The sequence below is a fragment of the Pieris napi genome, chromosome 4 (genome assembly GCF_905475465.1).
Source record: "Pieris napi chromosome 4, ilPieNapi1.2, whole genome shotgun sequence".
Classification (NCBI taxonomy): domain Eukaryota; kingdom Metazoa; phylum Arthropoda; class Insecta; order Lepidoptera; family Pieridae; genus Pieris; species Pieris napi.
In genome coordinates this window covers 6,244,311-6,264,651 of record NC_062237.1, presented here as the reverse complement: position 1 = coordinate 6,264,651, position 20,341 = coordinate 6,244,311, and the positions used below count along the sequence as shown (strand labels likewise).

Genomic DNA, 20,341 nt, shown 5'->3' with positions numbered 1-20,341 from the left:
CTAGAAAAATAACATACTTTAGCTTATCTCCCAGCTGATAAACAAAATGTTTGAGGGCATATAAGCAAGCATCTTGTAACTCGTTATTTGGATGAATGTCTATTACTTTTGATAAAGCTCCTTGTGAGATTAACATGTCGCATGTTTTCATACTTGATGCAGCCAAATTTCCCAAAGTCCATACACAGGTCACCTGGAATTTAAGCAATATAAAGTATATCTACTGTAAAATGCAATAATAGTAAATGCATTGTATGTAGTTTAGTTTTGCTGGATCTGAATTTCAGACCTTGTTCTGTCACGGTTCTTAAGACGCCCTTGATTAAAGAATTTATACAATTATTACATACAACTTAGGATGCAACATAAGACTATTTGCAAATGCTTATAATACAAAAAAGATGGTGCTGATTGAAGTGTATAAGTTATTTAAACTATATTTAGGTTAGCCCTTTAATGCCTTTTAATGAATGGGGTTATTTTAATTTTTATTTAATTCTTATCAGTACCAACCGGTTCTGATATTATTTAATGTGTGATACTTGTAAACATCTTACTGCTAGTTCTGTAGCCATATTATCAACAGCTGCCACTAAATATGTGCCAGTAGCTCGACAGATGGTAAAACAAGCCTTGCTGTCCCCCATTGATAAGTTACATAGGCATCCCGCTGCAGCACATTGCTTTTTTATATCAGTTCCTGAAATTTTTTATATATTTTTACCTACTATATATCAAATAAATACTAATTATTACAACACAGTTTTATCTTTCAATATTAAGTTGACAATGTATAATCTCAGGATACGCCTTATGTTAATATTGCACATAATATTATATTTACAAACCTGTTAACTCTCCTACAATGCCTCTTATTGCCCCATGTAGACCAAGCACTAATTCAATATTATGTGGTTCATTCATAAGAGCGTTTTTAAGCTGATTTAATTCCTTTGATGTTATAGATGTCTTAGTTTTTAGCTTTTTAATAATATCTAAAACATCCTCGGTTGTATACCTACAGACATATCAATTATAAAATGCATTTCTAAGTCTCTGGTGGACCAGCAAACATCTTGACTCCTCTGATTTAAGTAATAAATCAACTCTTTAGATCAACTCTTTAGAAAATCAAACTGCAGATAAAAGTAAGATTATATATTTTTTAAGTCGTGACGCTTTGTCGCACGCAATGTAATTTGCAACTTAGCCTTAGCCCTCAGGCACCAGGTGGCTTGTGCAATGTGCATGCTGTATAGGCGTATAATGTATATCTATATAAAACGAATATAAAAATAGTAAATATTCTCACCGACTAATAACCGATCTTCGAACATCATTTATTTCGTCCCTGTGTATTTGACGATTTAATTGAAGCATGTTACGATTATTAGTTCTTATGTTTACTATATTTTGCTCTTCCATAGTTAATATTTTAATATCTCGTGGAATATAAGAATAACTAATGCAGAATTATAATAGTTTACGACGACTTCATTATAATTAGCAAATAGATAGTCTTTTTAATAAGTATTAAGTATGTATTCAAAATTCAAATTTCAAAATTCAAAATATTTATCCAAATCCTGATCAAAGTCAAACATCAATTAAGTATCAACTGTCATTGTCAGGCGTCAGCTTTCAGAGTTCATTAATAATTTGTAAAAGTAAAACAGAGAAAGACAATAATCTTAACTCGGTTTTGAATTAAAGTCAGGAAACTCCAGGCGGCTGCCTGAAAGTTGGCGACCAATTCACTATGGGCCCTTCATCAAAAATTGTTTTTAATTGCATGCAAATAATTAATTACAATTAAATAATCAAAGACTGGAAAAGGAGTCATTATAGTCAATAAAGTTCATTTTACATTTGAAAAATTTAATAAATAAATATTTATTATTATTCTCTTACATTAAGTGTAATGTAAATTATATTATTATTCGAATGTTGTTTTTAAATTATGTCCAATGCCGTAGCATCTTCCGTAGGCAACTTCATTCTGTTAATTTTGTGTCACGGTGCGCGCGCATCGTTAAATTTCACTCTCATCAATTTTTCATAACGCGCCTAAAGAAGTATAACTTCAAAAGATATAATTTAACCAAAGCATTCTGTGGGCCGGTAGATATAATCAGTTCTAATGCCTATAAAAACCTTTACCTTTTTATTGTAACATATTTTATTTTGACACCAAACATCATAATTAATTCATGGCAGTAGTAAAAATTTTATTCGTGTAGGCATGTAAATAAAGATAATTAGTTCGTATCAAAATTATACCAGTAAAGTATAAGCCCTTAAATTACGGCATCAGAATAAAATTAACCGATAGACGTGCAGTAGAACGAGTGAAAATGACAACGATCGACGGATCTAACTCACACAAAGTAACCAAAACGATAGTCACTTCTCCGGAAATTTATAAACCCGTTGGACCATACAGGTTGGCAGTACACATTATTCTACTAAAATGTAATAGATATTTTTAATGAAATATGCGACTTATTTAAGACGCCTTAAACTATAAGCTATTTAAATTAGTCGAACAAACAGGCATACCTCATATACCTACCTCAGTCGCTCATTTATTGTTAAAGGTATACGAATAAGTTCACCATAACTACAATAATACCTAAAAAGTTATTCTTACATCAGTTGTTAACTAATAATATTACATTTGCATCCGTATCCGTTCCTAAGGTAATAATTGTAATTGCTTATAATTTAATGTACGACTCTAAGTATGGCTGTGTGTTCTTTAAATTGCTTTTTCAAAGGTTATCAATGTCACGGGCATTACATCGTTTAAGATAATAAAAGATGGCTGCCAGCTGGTAGATATGTCTTGTTAGTAAAATGTATATAAAACTCTTACCTATTATCGTTGCATCTAATTTCACGCATATTTAATGTTTTAAAATCAGTAGGTACACTTTCTGTCTGTCTTCTTTTCTATAGTATGTTAAGTAAATAGTGATCTTCAACTATTCAATTAAAATATATTTTAGCCAAGCAATCCTATCTGGCAAAACTCTGTATATATCTGGAGTCCTCGGGTTGGATCAACAAGCTCAATTAGTCTGCGGCGGTGCTGAAGCTCAAGCTAAGCAGGCACTGGACAATATGAAACACGTTCTAGAAGCTGGAGGGTCATCATTACCAGGCGTCATTAAAACCACTATTCTTTTGGCCAATTTAGACGACTTTCAAGTAGTTAATCAAATATATGCCCAATGTAAGCTTTTTAAAGTCACATTCGTTTGAATTTGCTTTGCATCTTACAAATAGGTAGGTACATCTTATAAAAGGCATTATTATTTCCTTGGTATACATGTACCCTTCAGAAATACGCTGTTACCGATATCTCAAAAACTACAAACCATTTTTATAAATTAATTCTCTATTTTAGAATATACCTGGTTTAAATCAAATGGACAATGTTGACATGACTTTTAATTTCCAAGGAATTTGTGGACAAACATACATACATACACATTACACTATCGAAATTTAACACATATGCTTGGAATGCTTGGCCCTAAGTAGATCATACATTCCAACAATATCACATACGTCTAGTTAAAACTGATAAACTCTTTTTTGAAGATGGACGGAGGCTCTACGCTAAACATTTAGGTGTAAATACCTAATGCTTACCTACCTACGAAAAAGAGTTTTAGGTTCCTCAAATTATACATAATTAACTGTTAACATTCATAAATATTATAATTGTACTTAATAGTTACGCATGTCTGTTCGGTATCGTACTTATGATTTTTCTCGAAAGTGAACTCTTTGTCTAGTTCCTTCGTAATGGAAACATTAAATTTGTTTTCTTCGGAAATCTAAACAATGACTGCCTACACAAAACAAGTGCCGTTAAAGTCTCAACTACGGTAGCAGTATCGATAATATCCGTTTTGTTGTAGATTTTCCTAAGGACCCCCCAGCGCGTGCCACGTATCAGGTGGCTAGGTTACCGCTCGGAGCAGCCGTTGAAATCGAAGCCATTGCCCTCAGCGGGGACCTAGTAATTGCTGAAGCAGGCCCGTGTCCCTGTGCTCGCCTATAATTTTAGACTTGCCTTGTTTTGATTTATGTATTCGATGTAATTGTTCAGCGATTTTATTTGTATTGTTCGTATTTAACCAAAAATATGCATTACGAAATTCTTATTAAATATATTCAAAATGTTATATTTTTTGCTTAGGATATAAAGTAGTAGAGTAAATTTAATTCATAACTCCAATTAGGTTGCTGTTTAAAATATAAAATGTGTTGCTCAGCGAGTGAGTCATAAATAGAAATGGTATATTGATGTTTCTTTATTACAATCAAATCAAATAATTTATCACCTTTTTTTGCCTTTCAATGATTGAATTAAGTGGCTATTTATTGAGCGTTTACTACAGCTTTTACTATAGAGTTAAGTGCTAAGTTATTATAATTAGTGGGTTTCGTTTCAACAAAAGAATTAATGCACGAAGGTTGTATGAAAAACAAAATCTAAACAGTAATTGCGTCAGTGTGGAAGAATGCTTTACTTACACTCGTTTAATTTGAAAAACGCGAAGGGGGTTGCGAGTGGCGAGGTCAGCTGAGTGGGCTTTTTCCTCCCGTACGGCGTACCTAATGGGTATATATACGATACAATCTTGAGTGCGCAGTCGAGTTTAGTTCAAGTTGTTAACTCGCAGACTTGTGACGTACTAGTCAAAACTTACCCACACGTACTCGTAAATTGAAAATGGCATAAAGCTGCACAAACCATGGGCTGCACAAGCAGCGCTCCAGTTATGGCAGACGCTCGGAGTGATGCAACAGGTACAACAATACAAAACTAAATAGAGCATTTTAGTTCAGATTACACCAAATATTTAATTAAATATTTACGCTGTATTAAAGCACTACAACATGTCATGACGGCTAAAAGACTTGCAATTATTCCTAAACGACAATTAATTAATTAACTGGAATTTCGTAAATGACTGAAAAATTATTTATTGTTCTATATATGTAGCCATAAGTATTTTGTACTAAACAGGTTGTGTTATTTTTACTAACACACGATGGAATGTAACAAGATATCGCTAATATAAGGACCTGATGTCTCGTTATTTGGTAATAGTAATTACCAAATAAACTCTACTTACTCGAAGTTTAAGGTAGCCTTTCCATCCCTGGAAGGATATCCTTGTCTAGGCCTTTTTGTCCAGTTTTTATTTCTCTCAGCGACTAGCGTTAATTAGGTTTCAATGATTTGCAATCTTGTATATTAATTGTTCATAGGCATAGTTTCACATTTGACTTGATTCTTTCTTAAATTGATTTTTTTATAAAATTCAAATAATATAATAAGCTAAGTTAATGTTTTGGACGCCTGTATGATAATAAATAAATTAATTGGTATATCTATAACAATTAATTAATATATTATCATTTTAAATTAATCACATTAAAGTATATGACATAGTAATTTTTTTTATATACGTAATAATTTTTGAGTTGAAACTGAAGTAAAACTTTATCTTACTTTTGCTGTCGTCTTCCTTCGAGGAAATGTTAAGTGCCGCGGCCGTGTTCGTCGGAAACAATGACTTACCACCCCTTACTATCTAGAAAACGAACATACCACTTTTTCTTATCGCAAACTTTTTACATGCATGTCCCTTACTACTGTATCTAGGTAACGAAGGACAAAAATAATCTAAAACCTCTATTTGCTATCCATATTCGGCCGTCCATATTCGGTAAACACACCTTTTTATAATTAAATTTCTCTATGAAACACTATTTTGGAAATCGAAATAATTTAAGCTGAAAAAACGGGTAAACTTTAAGATACAATTGCATTGCTAGAAAATTGGAAACTATTTGGTTTTCGCTCTTTGTAATAGTCTCATATAGTTCTTATATCTATATATCTTAATTAAAAGTATTTTCTTTGTAACCTTGTATCTAATATAGGTTCTAAAATCTTGATAGCTCAACTAAAGACTGAATCAATATCTAATTATAGCATAGCATGAGACGTAAGGCATTTAGGTGTCTATATGTCAATCAAGGGAGTACACTTAATACTGCTAGCACAAATTACTGCTTTTAATAGATAGTATCTTCTGACCTTAGCTAATAAAATTTTACACTTTGAGTATAAAATTCTACATAATAGTTTTATAAGGTTTATCGTAAAGAGAGGTAAAAAGGAATTTAAAGACATGTAAATAGTAGATAATATTGATATAGATGCTAAAATATTTCACGGGGATTTAAAGAATTGGAATCCCAATAAACGTGTTCAACGATTTAGCTGGGCTAGCAAACAATCAAAATAAATTTTCTTTTTAGATGGCGCCAAATCGGAGACAAATAATGAAAACTATGCGGCAGAGGAAAAAGTCCAGAATACATATGTTAATCACAAGAATCACTTGAGTTTGGACAGCCACTATTCTACTGAGATGCTTCCTAACAGTGATAAAATAAATGAAAACGTACAATTACCTAGTTATAATTCTATATTTTTAAACAATGACTCGGATTGGCCAGCCAAAGGTTTGTTAGTATCTTGAACATAAGTATGCTTTGCAACTTTTTATTTATATCAATTAATGCTTCTTGATTGATGGACTTTAAATTGCACTTTCGCGAGCTAATATGTAATCAATCAGGGGCAAATAAAGCTTTTCACTCAAGCTAATCGATTAGTTGAAAAGTTCCTCTGTATGATCTCTTATAATCTCGCAATGAGATTGTTTAGATACATATGCAATTAGGTAACCTTGTTTCTCTAAATGCCGTTTGTTTTCGTGGAGAAATGCTACGCCTCCCGCTAGGCGGCTGCTCGGCTGCTGCTGTCCATACCCAATAAAACCCAACAGAGCCACCAGTGATCGCCAGAGGCAGGACACGGTAACAGCGTTATTAATTGTCCGCATCTCGCCACAGCAGAGAAGCTGCATCGCGGCGTCGGATAGGATTGCCACGGGCCCGCCACGTAACCACATTGCCTCGTCCTCGGTAATTATAAGTTCTGGATTGGGGAACCAAGCCTGAACAGTCATGGCTAGTTGCATCATATCTAAGCTTCTAAGGGCCCACGTTAGGCACAGTTTTAACGAACTCTGGCTGATTTCCGGATACGATGGCGGGGAGAAAGTACGAAACGGTTTCAACCCCCGTCAGGACTTCCCAGCCCTTGACCCAGCGGGACAGGTGTTGGCGAACCGTCCGCCGGTGTAACGACGATTCCCGCCAAGCCATCGAGGTCACCCACCCAGTTTTTATATTATTATTACGTAGGGCTCGAATATTATGCTGACATTAATGTCCCCCTACGCCAGACTCTGGTGTAGTAGGTCTTGCGCTGCGGCGCAGTGGTCTATATTACTCTGTAGTAACTGTAGGGTCATTGGCTACAATTTCGATAAACTCCATAAGCGCATTATTGCGCGGATACTTTGTGGGCTTCTTCTTTTAAAGTGATGAGCGGCACCAAGGTACCCTCACGCTGGGGTCCTCCCAGCCTGTGGTCAGATTTCCTGCCCACCTCCGCGAGCGAGCACTTTGGTTTTGCCGTACAGGCTGCTGCCCTATGATCGGGCTGACCGCAGCGAAAGCACAGTCCGCTACGATCGGTTACCGACATGCAGCGGCTGGCTAATACCTGCAAGCAGCGGAAACACCGCAGCTCTCTTGGTTTGGCGACACTTATGCTCGCCGCTACCCAGCTGATGAGAAAACGCCCTTTTATTAGTAGTTTCTCTCAATGCCAGTACAACATAGTTTCTTAGAAAATAAGCACTGTGCCATGACATTAAACATATTGTAAACAAGTCCTTGTACAACTAATCCACAAAGGCAAATTAGCTAAAACTAAGCACTTTAGTTAACACGATCGCTAGCTGGTATAGCAACGAAATAACTTAGTACGAAATAAACAAACGTGACATTGCAAACACCTCACTTTGTATAAATGTATATTTAAATGAAAAGGAAACAAAAGCGAGGGCGCAATTTGCTATTTAAAGCGAGTTGGTATTTAGATATGCAAAAACTAAGCATAAACCAGCCTTATTATGCTACTAATATATGTACCTGCTACTTGTATGTAGGTGCGTGTTTTAAATTAATTTTATAGTAACCTTCAAATACTTTTTAAACATTAACGTAATAACGTATTATATTTATGAACAGAACCTTCACTTATCACTTACAGTTATTTTATCTAGTAATATATAGTTTCCATGTACAGCTTAGGAATTCGGATAATAAATTTAATCTTAACACATCTACTTTAAAAGAATTTAAATATGCGAACGTATGTAATCGTTTTATTAATTTCCGATTCAGTTTCTTTATATTTGTAAAAATCCTCCGCAGCCGCAATTCTGCGTAGACGTTGCCTAAAGTTTTTTTTAATGAATGCAGCCCAACAGAAAAGCCGAATAATAACAGCACAACACATAAAGGATTATTCGAATTAATAAATGCATTTCACGCATGATTTAAAACAACCGAAGTGGTTGTTTTATGATTAATCTAAGATAGTGCAAGTTCGGTGCTGCAATTTAAAATCACCTTAAAGTGAAAACATATTAGTGTAAAGACAATAAAGTTATGGTAAATCGTTATGGCTAAAGGTATAATTAAGAAATAAAATGCCATTTTTATTGCTAGTAACTAAAGATAGAGCGTTTTTATTGATTCGCCTGAATCTTCTATCAGGATTACTAGCCAGTAATTCTCGTATTCTAAATGATTATAAACGCGTTCTCGATGATTACATGAAATCAAATTATGTGACTCCCTATATGGGCCTCCATTGCCAAAAGAGTTCTGGTCGTTATTCTCGCCACTGGTGGGGTACAAATGCACAGGCGCTAATTAAAGATTTAAGGTGGCGCCTGGTAGATAGTTCATAGTATCAGTGACCCAGAGCTTGGTGGTTTCCTCTCTCAATGAATAAGTACCTATCAATAAAGGTACACTGCCAAACTTACCAAATTTTCTATTTATTCATTTTTAATTATTAATGTGTAGCTGAATATTGTAAATACTTTCCGAAATTATTCACGTTTTCTACTCGAATTTTATAAAAACGCTAACTTACCATAATACCGCGATTAGGCGGGCGGTCAATCACCTGTACCTAAACTTGTCCTCTCAATAAAAATAATATTGCTTTCGCTCCCTAAACGTTTCGAAAACGCAATTCTATAATTAGTTAACATATAGGAATAACGTATTTTATGAACCTTAGTAAACCTAAGGTTGATGTAGTCGAAACTTCCGGTTTTTGAGGTTCGTGTTTTCAATAAAATCACTTACATCTAAATAGAAAATTTATTTGATTGTTATTGATTTTGTTGTGGTGTTAAGTCCGTTTTTAAAATTTTGCCTACTAATGAGAATTTGGTATTTCCTAACAGTATTTTTTTACTCGGAAATCAACTCTTGCTCACTCATGAGAGCTTTATAAAAATTGAATAAGTTTAGTTTTAAAAAAGGCGGGTTATCAACAGGGTTCACAACCGTACGATAATTATCGTACATTTGCGATAATTTCATAACTACGTACGATGTACGATGGTACATGACTATCGTACGCAGATTTTACGATAATTTCCAGTCTGATAAAAAATTTGATGATTACAGAGATAGCCCAATAACAATTACAGTTTTTAGTGTCAGTGCCATCTATTGGCTTATTTTTCTATTAGGAACTTATGCTGTCACAAGGCAACTACAGCAGATGAACAAAGCGTTAATGTACAAACACAAAAACGCATCAGAATGCACAGCCAAAAAATTCACGATTTGTATGGTGACGCAGATTTGGAAGTCTTCGATAACATTTTAATACCTAACGAATTTTAAGTGATAAAAATAATATGCGATGTTTACGGACAATAGGTTACAGGACACTTAGAGCGAACACCATATTGTTCAACGAGAAAATATTGCGTATTTTTGTTCCTCTTTGACGGAAGAGATTGAATTAAGTTTATTTTTTTTTAAGCATTATTTTTTTCAATTTGAAAAACACAAGTTTACAAGATTTAAACTATAAATCGTTTGCAACATTTTATTTTCACGTTTCATATGATTTTTAAAGTATTTTTAGTCATTTTCCTGACTGTACGATAATTTATCGTATATGTATCACATATACGATAATTTTACGGCTCTGGTACAGGGTTCACAACCGTACGATAATTATCGTACTTTTGCGATAATTTCATAACTACGTACGATGTTACATGACTATCGTACGCAGATTTTACGATAATTTCCAGTCTGATAAAAAATTTGATGATTACACAGATAGCCCAATAACAATTACAGTTTTTAGTGTCAGTGCCATCTATTGGCTTATTTTTCTATTAGGAACTTATGCTGTCACAAGGCAACTACAGCAGATGAACAAAGCGTTAATGTACAAACACAAAAACGCATCAGAATGCACAGCCAAAAAATTCACGATTTGTATGGTGACGCAGATTTGGAAGTCTTCGATAACATTTTAATACCTAACGAATTTTAAGTGATAAAAATAATATGCGATGTTTACGGACAATAGGTATATCACTTAGAGTGAACACCATATTGTTCAACGAGAAAATATTGCGTATTTTTGTTCCTCTTTGACGGAAGAGATTGAATTAAGTTTTATTTTTTTAAGTATTATTTTTTTCAATTTGAAAAACACAAGTTTACAAGATTTAAACTATAAATCGTTTGCAACATTTTATTTTCACGTTTCATATGATTTTTAAAGTATTTTTAGCCATTTTCCTGACTGTACGATAATTTATCGTATATGGATCACATATACGATAATTTTACGGCCCTGGTACGATAACTGCCTGGCTTCAGGTTGTGAACCCTGCTCTGGTACGATAACTGCCTGGCTTCAGGTTGTGAACCCTGGTTATCAATCACATCAGGATTTCACGACATGAAATGGATGAATAAAATACCTACGTATACAACCGTTTCCTAATATGTTAGCCACATCATGCAGTGTTAAATTCGACAAATTTCCTAAAAGCAAAGTATAAAAAATATTTCTATGTATTTTAAAAATTTCAGGTATAGACAATTGTTTAAACAGTGATAGCCAGAAAAACATCGTTCAAACAGAGAAAAAATTAAAAACATTTATCGAAGTAGTAGATCAAGTTTTAGTGAATAATGTAGTAGAAGATGAAAAATTTGAAGAATCACAAGAAACAGATGCTGCAAGGAATGAACCAACACCTGAGAGAGTTTCAATAAAAGACGAAATAATACCAGCAGACAATAAAACTCCTGAAATAGTTAATGAAAATTTAGAAGAAAAGTAAGTTATAAGCTAAGGTAATTTGTTAACAATTATTATCTAAATTAAAGAAGCAATCTAAGGTAACTTTTAAAGGTTCTATGTATAAGTTATTTTTTATATAAATGAGGATACCTAACAGCATAACATTATTAGACTATAGCAGTTTTATTATATTATTAAAACTTTTGTTACCATACATATAAAAAATGTAAGTTCTTATAGTAAATGTACAGTTTTCAAACCTAGTGTCTACAGTTAGTTTATTTCATAGGGAACGATTTATTTATGTTTTAGGGACGAGGTAATGAACATTTTAGAACATGAAAGTCCAACTCAGTCGGAAAACCGGTCCACTCGTTGGGAGGCTTTAGCGGATATAGCTGCAGAACTCCCACCTTCTCTCGCCGTGGACCCTGTCACTGGGCAAATATACTCGCTTACCAAATAACACATCTCTTAAATAAAGTTTCGTCATACGGGTATTGGCAACGTTTTTTTTCAACTTCATACATATTTTCTTACCAATATAATTTTAATTTATTGGGCCTAAAACCTAAAAAAATACTTAATTTGAAATACAGTTTTAAAAAAGATTCTATTTATTAAGGTTTAAAATGTTTTAACTTTTAAGTAATAAGTCTTGGCACATACATTATAATAATTTTGTGTCTAATTGTTGTAGTATGGTTAATTCATTATTACTTCAGTTTCATACAGATAAGAAAAAACTAGTCATTAATTTTTAAACATTGCTGTTTGTGATGACTGAATTTCACGTCTATTACTTACAACTATTTAAGGATAGTAATAATTTTGAAGACCAAGTAATTTACTTTATTTATTTTTCACTCTTATCATAGCAACTCCATTTTCAGCAGTATTACCACTAAAAACAACAACAAATAGAGCAGATTCCTTCAGACTGCTCCAAATATTTTTCACCCATTCATCAATATTTGTCGCATGACAAGACTCTAGAGTTGAATTTTGTTTCAAATGAGCCATAATTAAATTGTAATCATTAGCAGCTTCAGTAACAGTAGTGATAACATCATCAACTGTATCAACTGTACTAAGTTTAACTTTTTTAGGTTTACCCTTTTTTAACTGTGTACTCATACTGTCTTTTGCTTGTGTTAAGTATGTATGATAGTCCCCCGTGATATCATCACAGCCCACTACCAGGGATGTCTTTTTCTGCTCAATAATATGATTAAAAATTGACAATGCATAATCAGATTTTGTAGACATTCTTACTACATTTTCTTTATAGTTCTGTCTATTAGTATGCACGGCATCTCCAAATTCAATAAATTTGCTTAATTTCAATTGAACTAATTTAAGAGCTGCTATTGAATCCTCTATTGAACAATGGCCATTCTTATTTGTTTGTATATCCATATTCAAAAACTCCTTAGCTAATATCTTTAATTTGGATTTCCGTGTTCTTTCACCAGTAAAATTATATATTAAACTAGTATCAATTACATAAGGATGAAACATTTTTAAAGCATGTAAGTCAGAGTTAAGTGATTGACCAACCAATATAGCGTCAGGTGGTAATACTTCACGTAACTCTTTTTGAACATCTTCTAATCTTTTGGTAATATTTTTTAAAGAAGATTCTGAAATACCAGAATATCTAGTTAAATAATCTGTAATGTTATTATAGGGTTTAACCAGTGACTCATACACCAATTTGTATTTCTCATCTACAACTGAGACACGAGTCAGTTCTGATCCAACATTTGTAATGCACATTTCACAATCCAGCCCAAACATAGGAGAATCAGCTGTGACGGCTTTATACTCTTCTTTAGAGTAAACATAATCAGAGTATATATTTTTCAGCTTGCCTTTCAAAGGGACTGGGTAATTTTCCTCAATCAATTGCCAAGCAGATAACAGAAGTTGAGTTCTAGGGAACTTATCTTCACATTCTATCTGTACTATCTTATCTTCATTGTCTTCATCAATGGGAAATACAGCTCTCATCATAACCATAAGATCTTTCCGTACTTCTAAAGCTAAATTCAAGCTTCCATATTTCTGTATAATGCACTCTTTCTCTGTTTCTGAAAGGGGCACTAAAGCTAATTCTTTAACAAGGGAACCACTGTATACTGATGGTGTTAAGATTTCAACAAAATTCTCAAAGATTGTGTTTATATTAATTAATTTTTCTTTATGTTCTTCTAATTGATTTATTGAAATACCCTCAATTATAAGACATGTTGTTTGGCAAACATGATTGCATTTATCTATAGTATACCACCTTGGTGATTGAGTTATGTTTAAATTTCCCAACAAGGAATGTAGAAGCAAGTGCTGAATGTCTGTTAAAACTATAGGAATTCTTTCATTTAATGGTGTAGCAAGTGATGCTATATGGCCAGCTGATTTTAATCGAAATTTAGGAGTGTGTTTCTTAGGAGGTTTTGCATAAATTTTTTCTTCAACTGAATCTTCTACCTTATTTTTTCTTTTAATATCTGAAAACACATTGTAAATATTTCATGATGAAAACAATTGTTTTATGCAAATTAACTATTAAAAATAATATATATATATTGCTTACATTTACTTTGAACTTCTCTACGTGCCTTTTTCTTGCAGGGCTCGTAGGAGAGATTCATCATAATATTTTCAATTTGAGGTTAGTTTTACGAAAAATACTTCTTATAATAGTAATTATACTTTCTAATACATAATAGAATATGGATTTTTATGAAGTTAGTTGTAAACTAAATACATTTATTGGGAAAGTTACAAAAATAATCAAATTCCAACTTCTTAATAAACATCGCAGCTCAGTAATCTTCTCTAATCTCTAGAAACCACAGATGAAGTAATGGTGTAGTTGATAGTTCCTAGTTTACCATTATTAGTGTTCTGTGTTACTAATATTAGTCTATAGCGCTATAGGTACAAACTACCACAGAGCACAGACACATTGTTTTGTACAAAGTTAAATTTATAGTATAAATTATAAAATAGAATACTATAACCTTTACTCTAATTTTCATCTGTTAGTTCAGACCACAGTTTCGTTACTCCTTAGACGATAGATAATCTGCGCTTTATCTTGTGAATGTGCCTATTGAATAATAAACATTTCTTGATTTCGTTATTTCTGACGGTGACTCCTATTTACCATTAATTCTACGGCTGTAAATATGGATTCATTACGTGAACAAGTAATGATAAATCAATTTGTGTTAGCTGCTGGTTGTGCTCGAGAACAAGCTAAACAATTACTGCAGGCAGCTCATTGGCAGTTTGAGGTAAATGCTAAATATTCCTAAAAACATGTAAACAAACATTAAAATCATGAAATGGCTGCTACTGTGTTTATATTTTTGAAGAAAATCAGTTGGTAACCTATCATGATTATAAATGTTTTGTTTTGGTTAAGCGATTGCGTTTGCAACTTTTAACATCGTAACCAAAGACTTCTAAAGGTATTGAGATTGGTTAAATGATCAATTAACTACCGTAGATTATAGTGTACACACATTGATAACGACAAAATAGACCTATGTTTATATGTTATTGTTAAAAGTAGTGTTTAGAATATTGAAGAGTTGTTAATAGATTTTGTAGCCATTTTCTTGTTGTTGTTCAATTTTATATTTATATTATTGGTTATCTTAGATTGGTTTAAGGTTAAAATTGCAATTTTAGTCCATATAACAATAATGCAAGTTTGTAGTAAACATTTGTTTGACCAACATTATTCAACTAAATTTTAAGATATTATCTTATAAAGAATAAAATAATATATTTTATTTTTGGATATTTACTGCATGCATACTCATGCTTATTTTTTTATTGTAAGCAGATGTATAGTGTTTTTGCATTACTTACTTATTTAAGTTTGTTCTGGTCTGAACAATAAAATCAGCAGGCAAATATAATTGTTTAATTGACATTAAAGCTTGTATTTTGAAATTTCAGACCGCACTTTCAATATTCTTCCAAGAAGTTGCTATACCGTCAGCGAATGGTATTGCAACACAACATTATCCGCAGGTGAGCTTCAAGATCAGACTTTTTAAAATTATGTAATCAACCTACTTATCTTAACCAATATTGTAAATAAAATTATTATGTACATAGCTATAATTAATAATAAACCTATTTGTTAGTAATTCTGTATTTTATTCGGTAACAAGTGCAAGCCGTCATAATATTGAAGACTCCAGATAATTCCAATGCTATTCTAACATTTATTTAAACACATTTTTAAACTAGTACTTAGGTTTCTCTCTTTACTTAGTTATGGTTAAAAATTTGATATTATTTCAGCAGTTGATGACTCCATGCAACACACCGGCAACTCCGCCAAATTTCCCAGATGCTTTAGCAGCCTTTTCACGGCTATCAACTACAGGAAGCCCTAGCAACACAGGTGGAGGCGGCGTCAGCGGCCTGGCGCCGCCTGTCTCGCCCCTCGCCACGCACCCTCCAGCACAACCTAACACATTCTCCACTGCAAATCAGCAGACTAATAATTATACACCGCTTTCTTGCTCAACTGCGGTAAGCCTTTGACAGGACCTTTTTTATAGTTAATTGAGAATCAACTTAGGTTACCTAATTCATTGTAATTTTTCTTTAGAGGCAAAACAATTAGATGATTTATTGATCTTTCCAAAAAAGAGTAGAGTAGAGACAAATTAATTTCTTATCTGATGTGTTAGATGTTTCACAATTTTATAATAATTATTATATACATATATTTTTTTTTAAATAATTATTTTATATTTCTTTTCCAGGTGTGCAGAGAACACATGCCAAGATAAATTGTAAATGTAGATTAGGACCATCTGTAATTTATTTTTCTAATGGTGCGCGATTTGAGCTGTGGACTTTTGAACATTATTTCTGACACCCATAGTACAGATTGGGATGTCATAGTCAATCATGTTGTAAACATAAATATTGTCACTGTTCATTAATATATTAAATAGTGGTTTCTGAAACAAATTGCACTATATAACTTGTGTTACAATTTTCATACATTAGAAATCTATAACTGTGATTATTACTATCAGATTAGTAGAACTTATTGATGTATTATTAAAAGAAAATTGTTATTTTTCGTTATATAGCCATTCTTTTCTATACATGATATGTATAATGTTAGTTAAATTGAATCTAAGTTCTGTATTATATTCAGTATACATGTATTATACACAGCTTCATAAAAGACAATATTATGAATGTAATTAAAGTGATTAATTAAGACAAAGTGTTTTTATGCATTAAGCATCAAGAAAAAAATTACACAAAAATATAATTTAAATTTTTGTTATAAAAAATTCTGCAATAAGCAGCTTACGGGCCTTATTACCGTCTTATCATTCATACGTTAGATTTAGGTTTGAGTTTCCACGTACTATGTGACGCTCATCTTCACTTCTGGATGTATCTCCTAGTTGATTATCAGCGTTTAATTCTTGATTTCCCATATCTTGTGGGATTTTGTTGCCATTTCCAACCAATATTTCACCACTCGCACTTGGACTAAAAACTGTTGACTGTTTGCTCTTTTTGAAAATAAGCTGAAAACGGTGCAATTAACGATATATCTATATTGGTAAAAACTTGCACTTCTTTGAACTATACCCGTACCAAAAGTTGTTAAAATAGGAAAAAAAATCATCAAAATATATTAGTCATTGAGCACGCTACATGTACATAAGATTAGATAACATCATAACTTTGTAATTTAATATACGAAAATTAACCTTCATCATGTCTAGTACGGATTTGTTTACAAGGAAAAAATTACCTTGTACAGCTGGGGTCTTTCATAGATCCATATAAATATTACTGAGGCAACAATAACTGACAAACAAAATATTAAATATTTAGACGAGTAACTATAAGCCTCTACTAATATATTGCACCAATTTCTACGTTGCATGATTTAAATGTATAGAAATTTTTCCTACGTTTATTAATATTCATTGTTGCAATACAAAAAAAAGAATCGTTGCAGATATAAAATATACAACGCATTTTATGCATGGCGCTTTTAAAAAAACAATAGAGGAGGTAGGTATGTACCTATAATGTTTGGCAATTACGTCAAATATTTCAAATTTCAGCAGAATAACAGCCAGAATGTACCTTCGATGTATATGTTCAACAAGATAATTATCTAACACGTAAGTTACTACTATACTATGTCTATAAATAGGTATCTATGCCTTTGTTACTACGAATGATTTTAGGTTGAAGCTTATAATTATTGCACACACGTCCGTAGATACAAGTTTATTCTGTTTCTAAAATCCGTTTGCTAGTCCGACAGAAGAATCTGAATAATATACTCTAGTCTTAACGATTACTTTGATTCAACACGACCTCTACGTGCTTGATTACAATTTTATCAATAGCAGGTTATAATTTTTGTCCTTCCTCAAGTTTGAACCAGAAACCTCATGGTCTGCAGTCGTTCACCATTACACCAGTTAAATTGGTAATGTATTACAATATCTCTCTTCTCAATCGTGTTCTTCATGGCTCAGGTCGGGTCACCTTAACGTACCTGCTGCCCTGCTAGTGATATCTCCACTTTGTTCGGTCTTTTATCTATAGCTTACCTTAGCGCAGCTGTTATTGGGAACAAGCGGGTTGGCGACCTACCCCGCGGCCTTTTGCCTTCCACCTTGACGACGACAACCAGTCTGTCCAGGTTATATCTGGTTCGCGACGGGCGATATGGCCAAAGTATATTTAAGATCTCTTCTATAGTATGTTGTTATGGGTCTCCTAAAAACTTTGAGTTAATCCAAGATTGATAGATCCATGATCCTTCGCATCCATCCAGATCCATGGTATGCGAAGCATCTTTCACTCGCGCTCGATGGCCATGATTCCGATCCTTAGAACAATGTATGAAGTGAAAACCAATGTTCGTAATGTCATCTTTATAGTATTAGACATCTTGCCAGATGCGCGTTACTGCATTTTTGGGTCTTGATTTCTCGTTCACTTCTACCCTGTTCAGACAGTAGTAATCCAAGATAGACATATTCCTTGACAAATTACAGATCAGATAGTTCTCCAGTCTTAAAGAGAGATTGTAAGGCCATTAATACTGTAAAGCATTATTTTACTAGCACGGGGTATGAGCGCTACTGTACGATAGTTCTCGCACTTATTTGTAGATCTTTTGTTTATTGGATTCAGTAGAGAGTCAAGCATAACTTTGATGCCTTGATCTCCTCCATGCTTCAGCTATTCAGCAGACAATTTGTTAGTTTTAAGCTTTCTTATTGCATTTCTAATCACCACATCAATATAATGTAAGATTAAAGTATTTTCTTACATAGGGAATATCTTCCAAACTGATCATTCAAGTTTGAAATTTGGGATAATGTTGATTGGAATTTAAAAGTAAACGAGCATCTATTTATGAAATTCTGTATTAAAGATATTTTACAATGAAAGTTTTAACAGTTTTAATAATTAATATTTCATATACTATAGATGGAGAAAGGGAAAATTATGAAAAATATAGTTTCTATTAACAAATTTTATGTTTAAAATTGCTTTACTATTATCACATTAAACTTTTTAACACAAACTTTCTTTTAAAAAAACACAATCATGTTTTTTTAATACAAAATTATAACTTAAATATACATCATTTCTGCCATAGATGACATCTTCTTCGGTATATGAACTAGAGTTTCAAAATAACTTGCAAGTTCATCAATAGTTACATCACATGGAGGATTCAGTGCCTGCTGAGAACAAGATGTAGACGAGTTAGTCTCTAATACTGTTTCTCGGCTTTGTTTCTTATTTGAAGTATGATTAGTTTGCCAAACCTTAATTTTATTTATATCTGAATTTTTTCTGCTACCCTTAGATTTTTCTGATGAAATATGAAGTTGATTGCATGTATCGACTAGTGCATGCAAACATATATTGCCACTGGAACTTGATAGTGGACATTTGGAAACATTGTTATGTAAAAATGACTTTTGGAGTTCATTTCTGTGTGTTGGATGACATTGTGACAACTTTAATACTGGTTCTCTGAGTATTTTGCAGTGCTTTCTTTTGCCTATTGCATACTGCTTTTTCACTGTGTGGCAAATGCATTTGTTTTGGTGAGTAGATTTGGCTGGAGAATTCCTTTTTTGGAATTGAGTTACAAATGGGTTATCATCTTTTATAATTTTGTTTACTTTTGATGATTCTATTTCTAACCGCCCAACTCTTAGTGATATGTCATCTGTAGCCATTTCTATTCTGTAATAGTCAAAGTATGTGAAATTAAATTAATAGTCAACAACTAAGTGCATCGCCTATTCATGATAGACCAAGGCTCAATATTGTATTGGGATAGGCTGCCGATTAAATTGCCAAAATAAATATTTACTGCATATATACTTTCAACCTTAACTTTAGCCCTCATTTATAAAGGTGGTTTTTATTTCTTTTGTTGGAGAAAGTTTGGAAATAACAATTTTAAATGTTTTGGTCACAACCCATAACAACACTAACACAACTGTCAACTGTGACAAACAAAATAAAACTTACGTCTCAAATTCGTTTACCAATATTTATATATTGTTCTTGAAGAAAGATTGTCTTTGGAATTTACATATACATGATACATTAAAATATGAGCAAGGATTCGCTATTGCTTTAAAAATTATATTGAGTTTTAAAGCACATAGTAAAGATTAATGACACTGCTAAAAATAACATCGTAGTTTCCTAAATAAGTCAGTCAGTGACGTCATGAATCCACAGACTGCATATTAATTAGAGTCACTTATTTCATAGAATAATAAATATTAAGGATGCTCCACAGTCCGGAGGTTGCCGAGAGGCAAAATTTTTGTACCATACAAGCATTGACGAGGTGCGTTTTCCAATTACAGAGCATAATGCGACTCCGTGCCGCTCAATGCCGCATAATGCTGAAGCTTAATTGAAACGTGAATTAGTTTTCAAATGCATCAGCAGAGTGCGCTAAGTCAGTGT

At 32.8% G+C, this 20,341-nt stretch overlaps 5 protein-coding genes across 12 annotated transcripts in view; 2 read left to right on the top strand and 3 right to left on the bottom strand.

Annotated features, from left to right (window-relative positions):
- The window catches only part of LOC125049038 (nucleolar and coiled-body phosphoprotein 1), a 42,991-nt gene extending 41,410 nt beyond the window's left edge, over positions 1-1,581 (bottom strand). For 2 of the 3 annotated variants that reach the window (XM_047648046.1, XM_047648047.1), the window contains exons 1-4: positions 1,313-1,576; positions 849-1,018; positions 558-700; positions 19-193 (exon numbers count right to left, since the gene is read on the bottom strand). In XM_047648046.1, the coding sequence (XP_047504002.1) occupies positions 19-193; positions 558-700; positions 849-1,018; positions 1,313-1,425 (601 nt within the window). In that variant the 5' untranslated portion in view covers positions 1,426-1,576. Of the gene's footprint in view, positions 1-18; positions 194-557; positions 701-848; positions 1,019-1,312 lie in introns of all 3 variants that reach the window. The other variant, XM_047648048.1, reaches the window with a different exon arrangement.
- A 534-nt stretch (positions 1,582-2,115) lies between these two features.
- LOC125049103 lies at positions 2,116-11,805 on the top strand. Of its 4 annotated transcripts, none has more exons than XR_007116944.1 (6): positions 2,116-2,443; positions 3,009-3,235; positions 3,930-4,824; positions 6,349-6,555; positions 11,095-11,344; positions 11,621-11,805. XR_007116944.1 is itself a non-coding variant. In XM_047648202.1 (4 exons), the coding sequence occupies exons 1-4, from the start codon at positions 4,770-4,772 to the stop codon at positions 11,772-11,774; spliced, it is 666 nt and encodes a 221-aa protein (XP_047504158.1). In that variant the 5' UTR covers positions 4,075-4,769; the 3' UTR covers positions 11,775-11,805. The 4 variants fall into 4 exon arrangements, 2 of the variants coding, with proteins under 2 accessions (XP_047504158.1, XP_047504159.1); XR_007116945.1 differs by having other exon boundaries at positions 6,349-6,559; XM_047648202.1 differs by lacking the exons at positions 2,116-2,443; positions 3,009-3,235 and having other exon boundaries at positions 4,075-4,824.
- Positions 11,806-12,151: 346 nt separating this feature from the next.
- LOC125048704 (RNA exonuclease 5) lies at positions 12,152-14,173 on the bottom strand. The gene is made up of 2 exons (XM_047647533.1): positions 13,905-14,173; positions 12,152-13,818 (listed from the first exon to the last, which is right to left on the bottom strand). The coding sequence occupies exons 1-2, from the start codon at positions 13,963-13,965 to the stop codon at positions 12,161-12,163; spliced, it is 1,719 nt and encodes a 572-aa protein (XP_047503489.1). The 5' UTR covers positions 13,966-14,173; the 3' UTR covers positions 12,152-12,160.
- A 155-nt stretch (positions 14,174-14,328) lies between these two features.
- On the top strand, positions 14,329-16,143 carry LOC125048705 (UBA-like domain-containing protein 2). Of its 2 annotated transcripts, none has more exons than XM_047647535.1 (4): positions 14,329-14,610; positions 15,284-15,358; positions 15,638-15,868; positions 16,105-16,143. In XM_047647535.1, the coding sequence occupies exons 1-4, from the start codon at positions 14,503-14,505 to the stop codon at positions 16,129-16,131; spliced, it is 441 nt and encodes a 146-aa protein (XP_047503491.1). In that variant the 5' UTR covers positions 14,329-14,502; the 3' UTR covers positions 16,132-16,143. The 2 variants fall into 2 exon arrangements, with proteins under 2 accessions (XP_047503491.1, XP_047503490.1); XM_047647534.1 differs by having other exon boundaries at positions 14,334-14,610; positions 15,635-15,868.
- Positions 16,144-18,870: 2,727 nt separating this feature from the next.
- Positions 18,871-20,107, bottom strand: LOC125048703. 2 transcript variants are annotated; one of them, XM_047647532.1, is made up of 2 exons: positions 19,749-19,862; positions 18,871-19,600 (listed from the first exon to the last, which is right to left on the bottom strand). In XM_047647532.1, the coding sequence occupies exon 2, from the start codon at positions 19,591-19,593 to the stop codon at positions 18,976-18,978; it is 618 nt and encodes a 205-aa protein (XP_047503488.1). In that variant the 5' UTR covers positions 19,594-19,600; positions 19,749-19,862; the 3' UTR covers positions 18,871-18,975. The 2 variants fall into 2 exon arrangements, with proteins under 2 accessions (XP_047503488.1, XP_047503487.1); XM_047647531.1 differs by lacking the exon at positions 19,749-19,862 and adding an exon at positions 19,892-20,107 and having other exon boundaries at positions 18,872-19,600.
- Between the last annotated feature and the right edge of the window lie 234 nt (positions 20,108-20,341).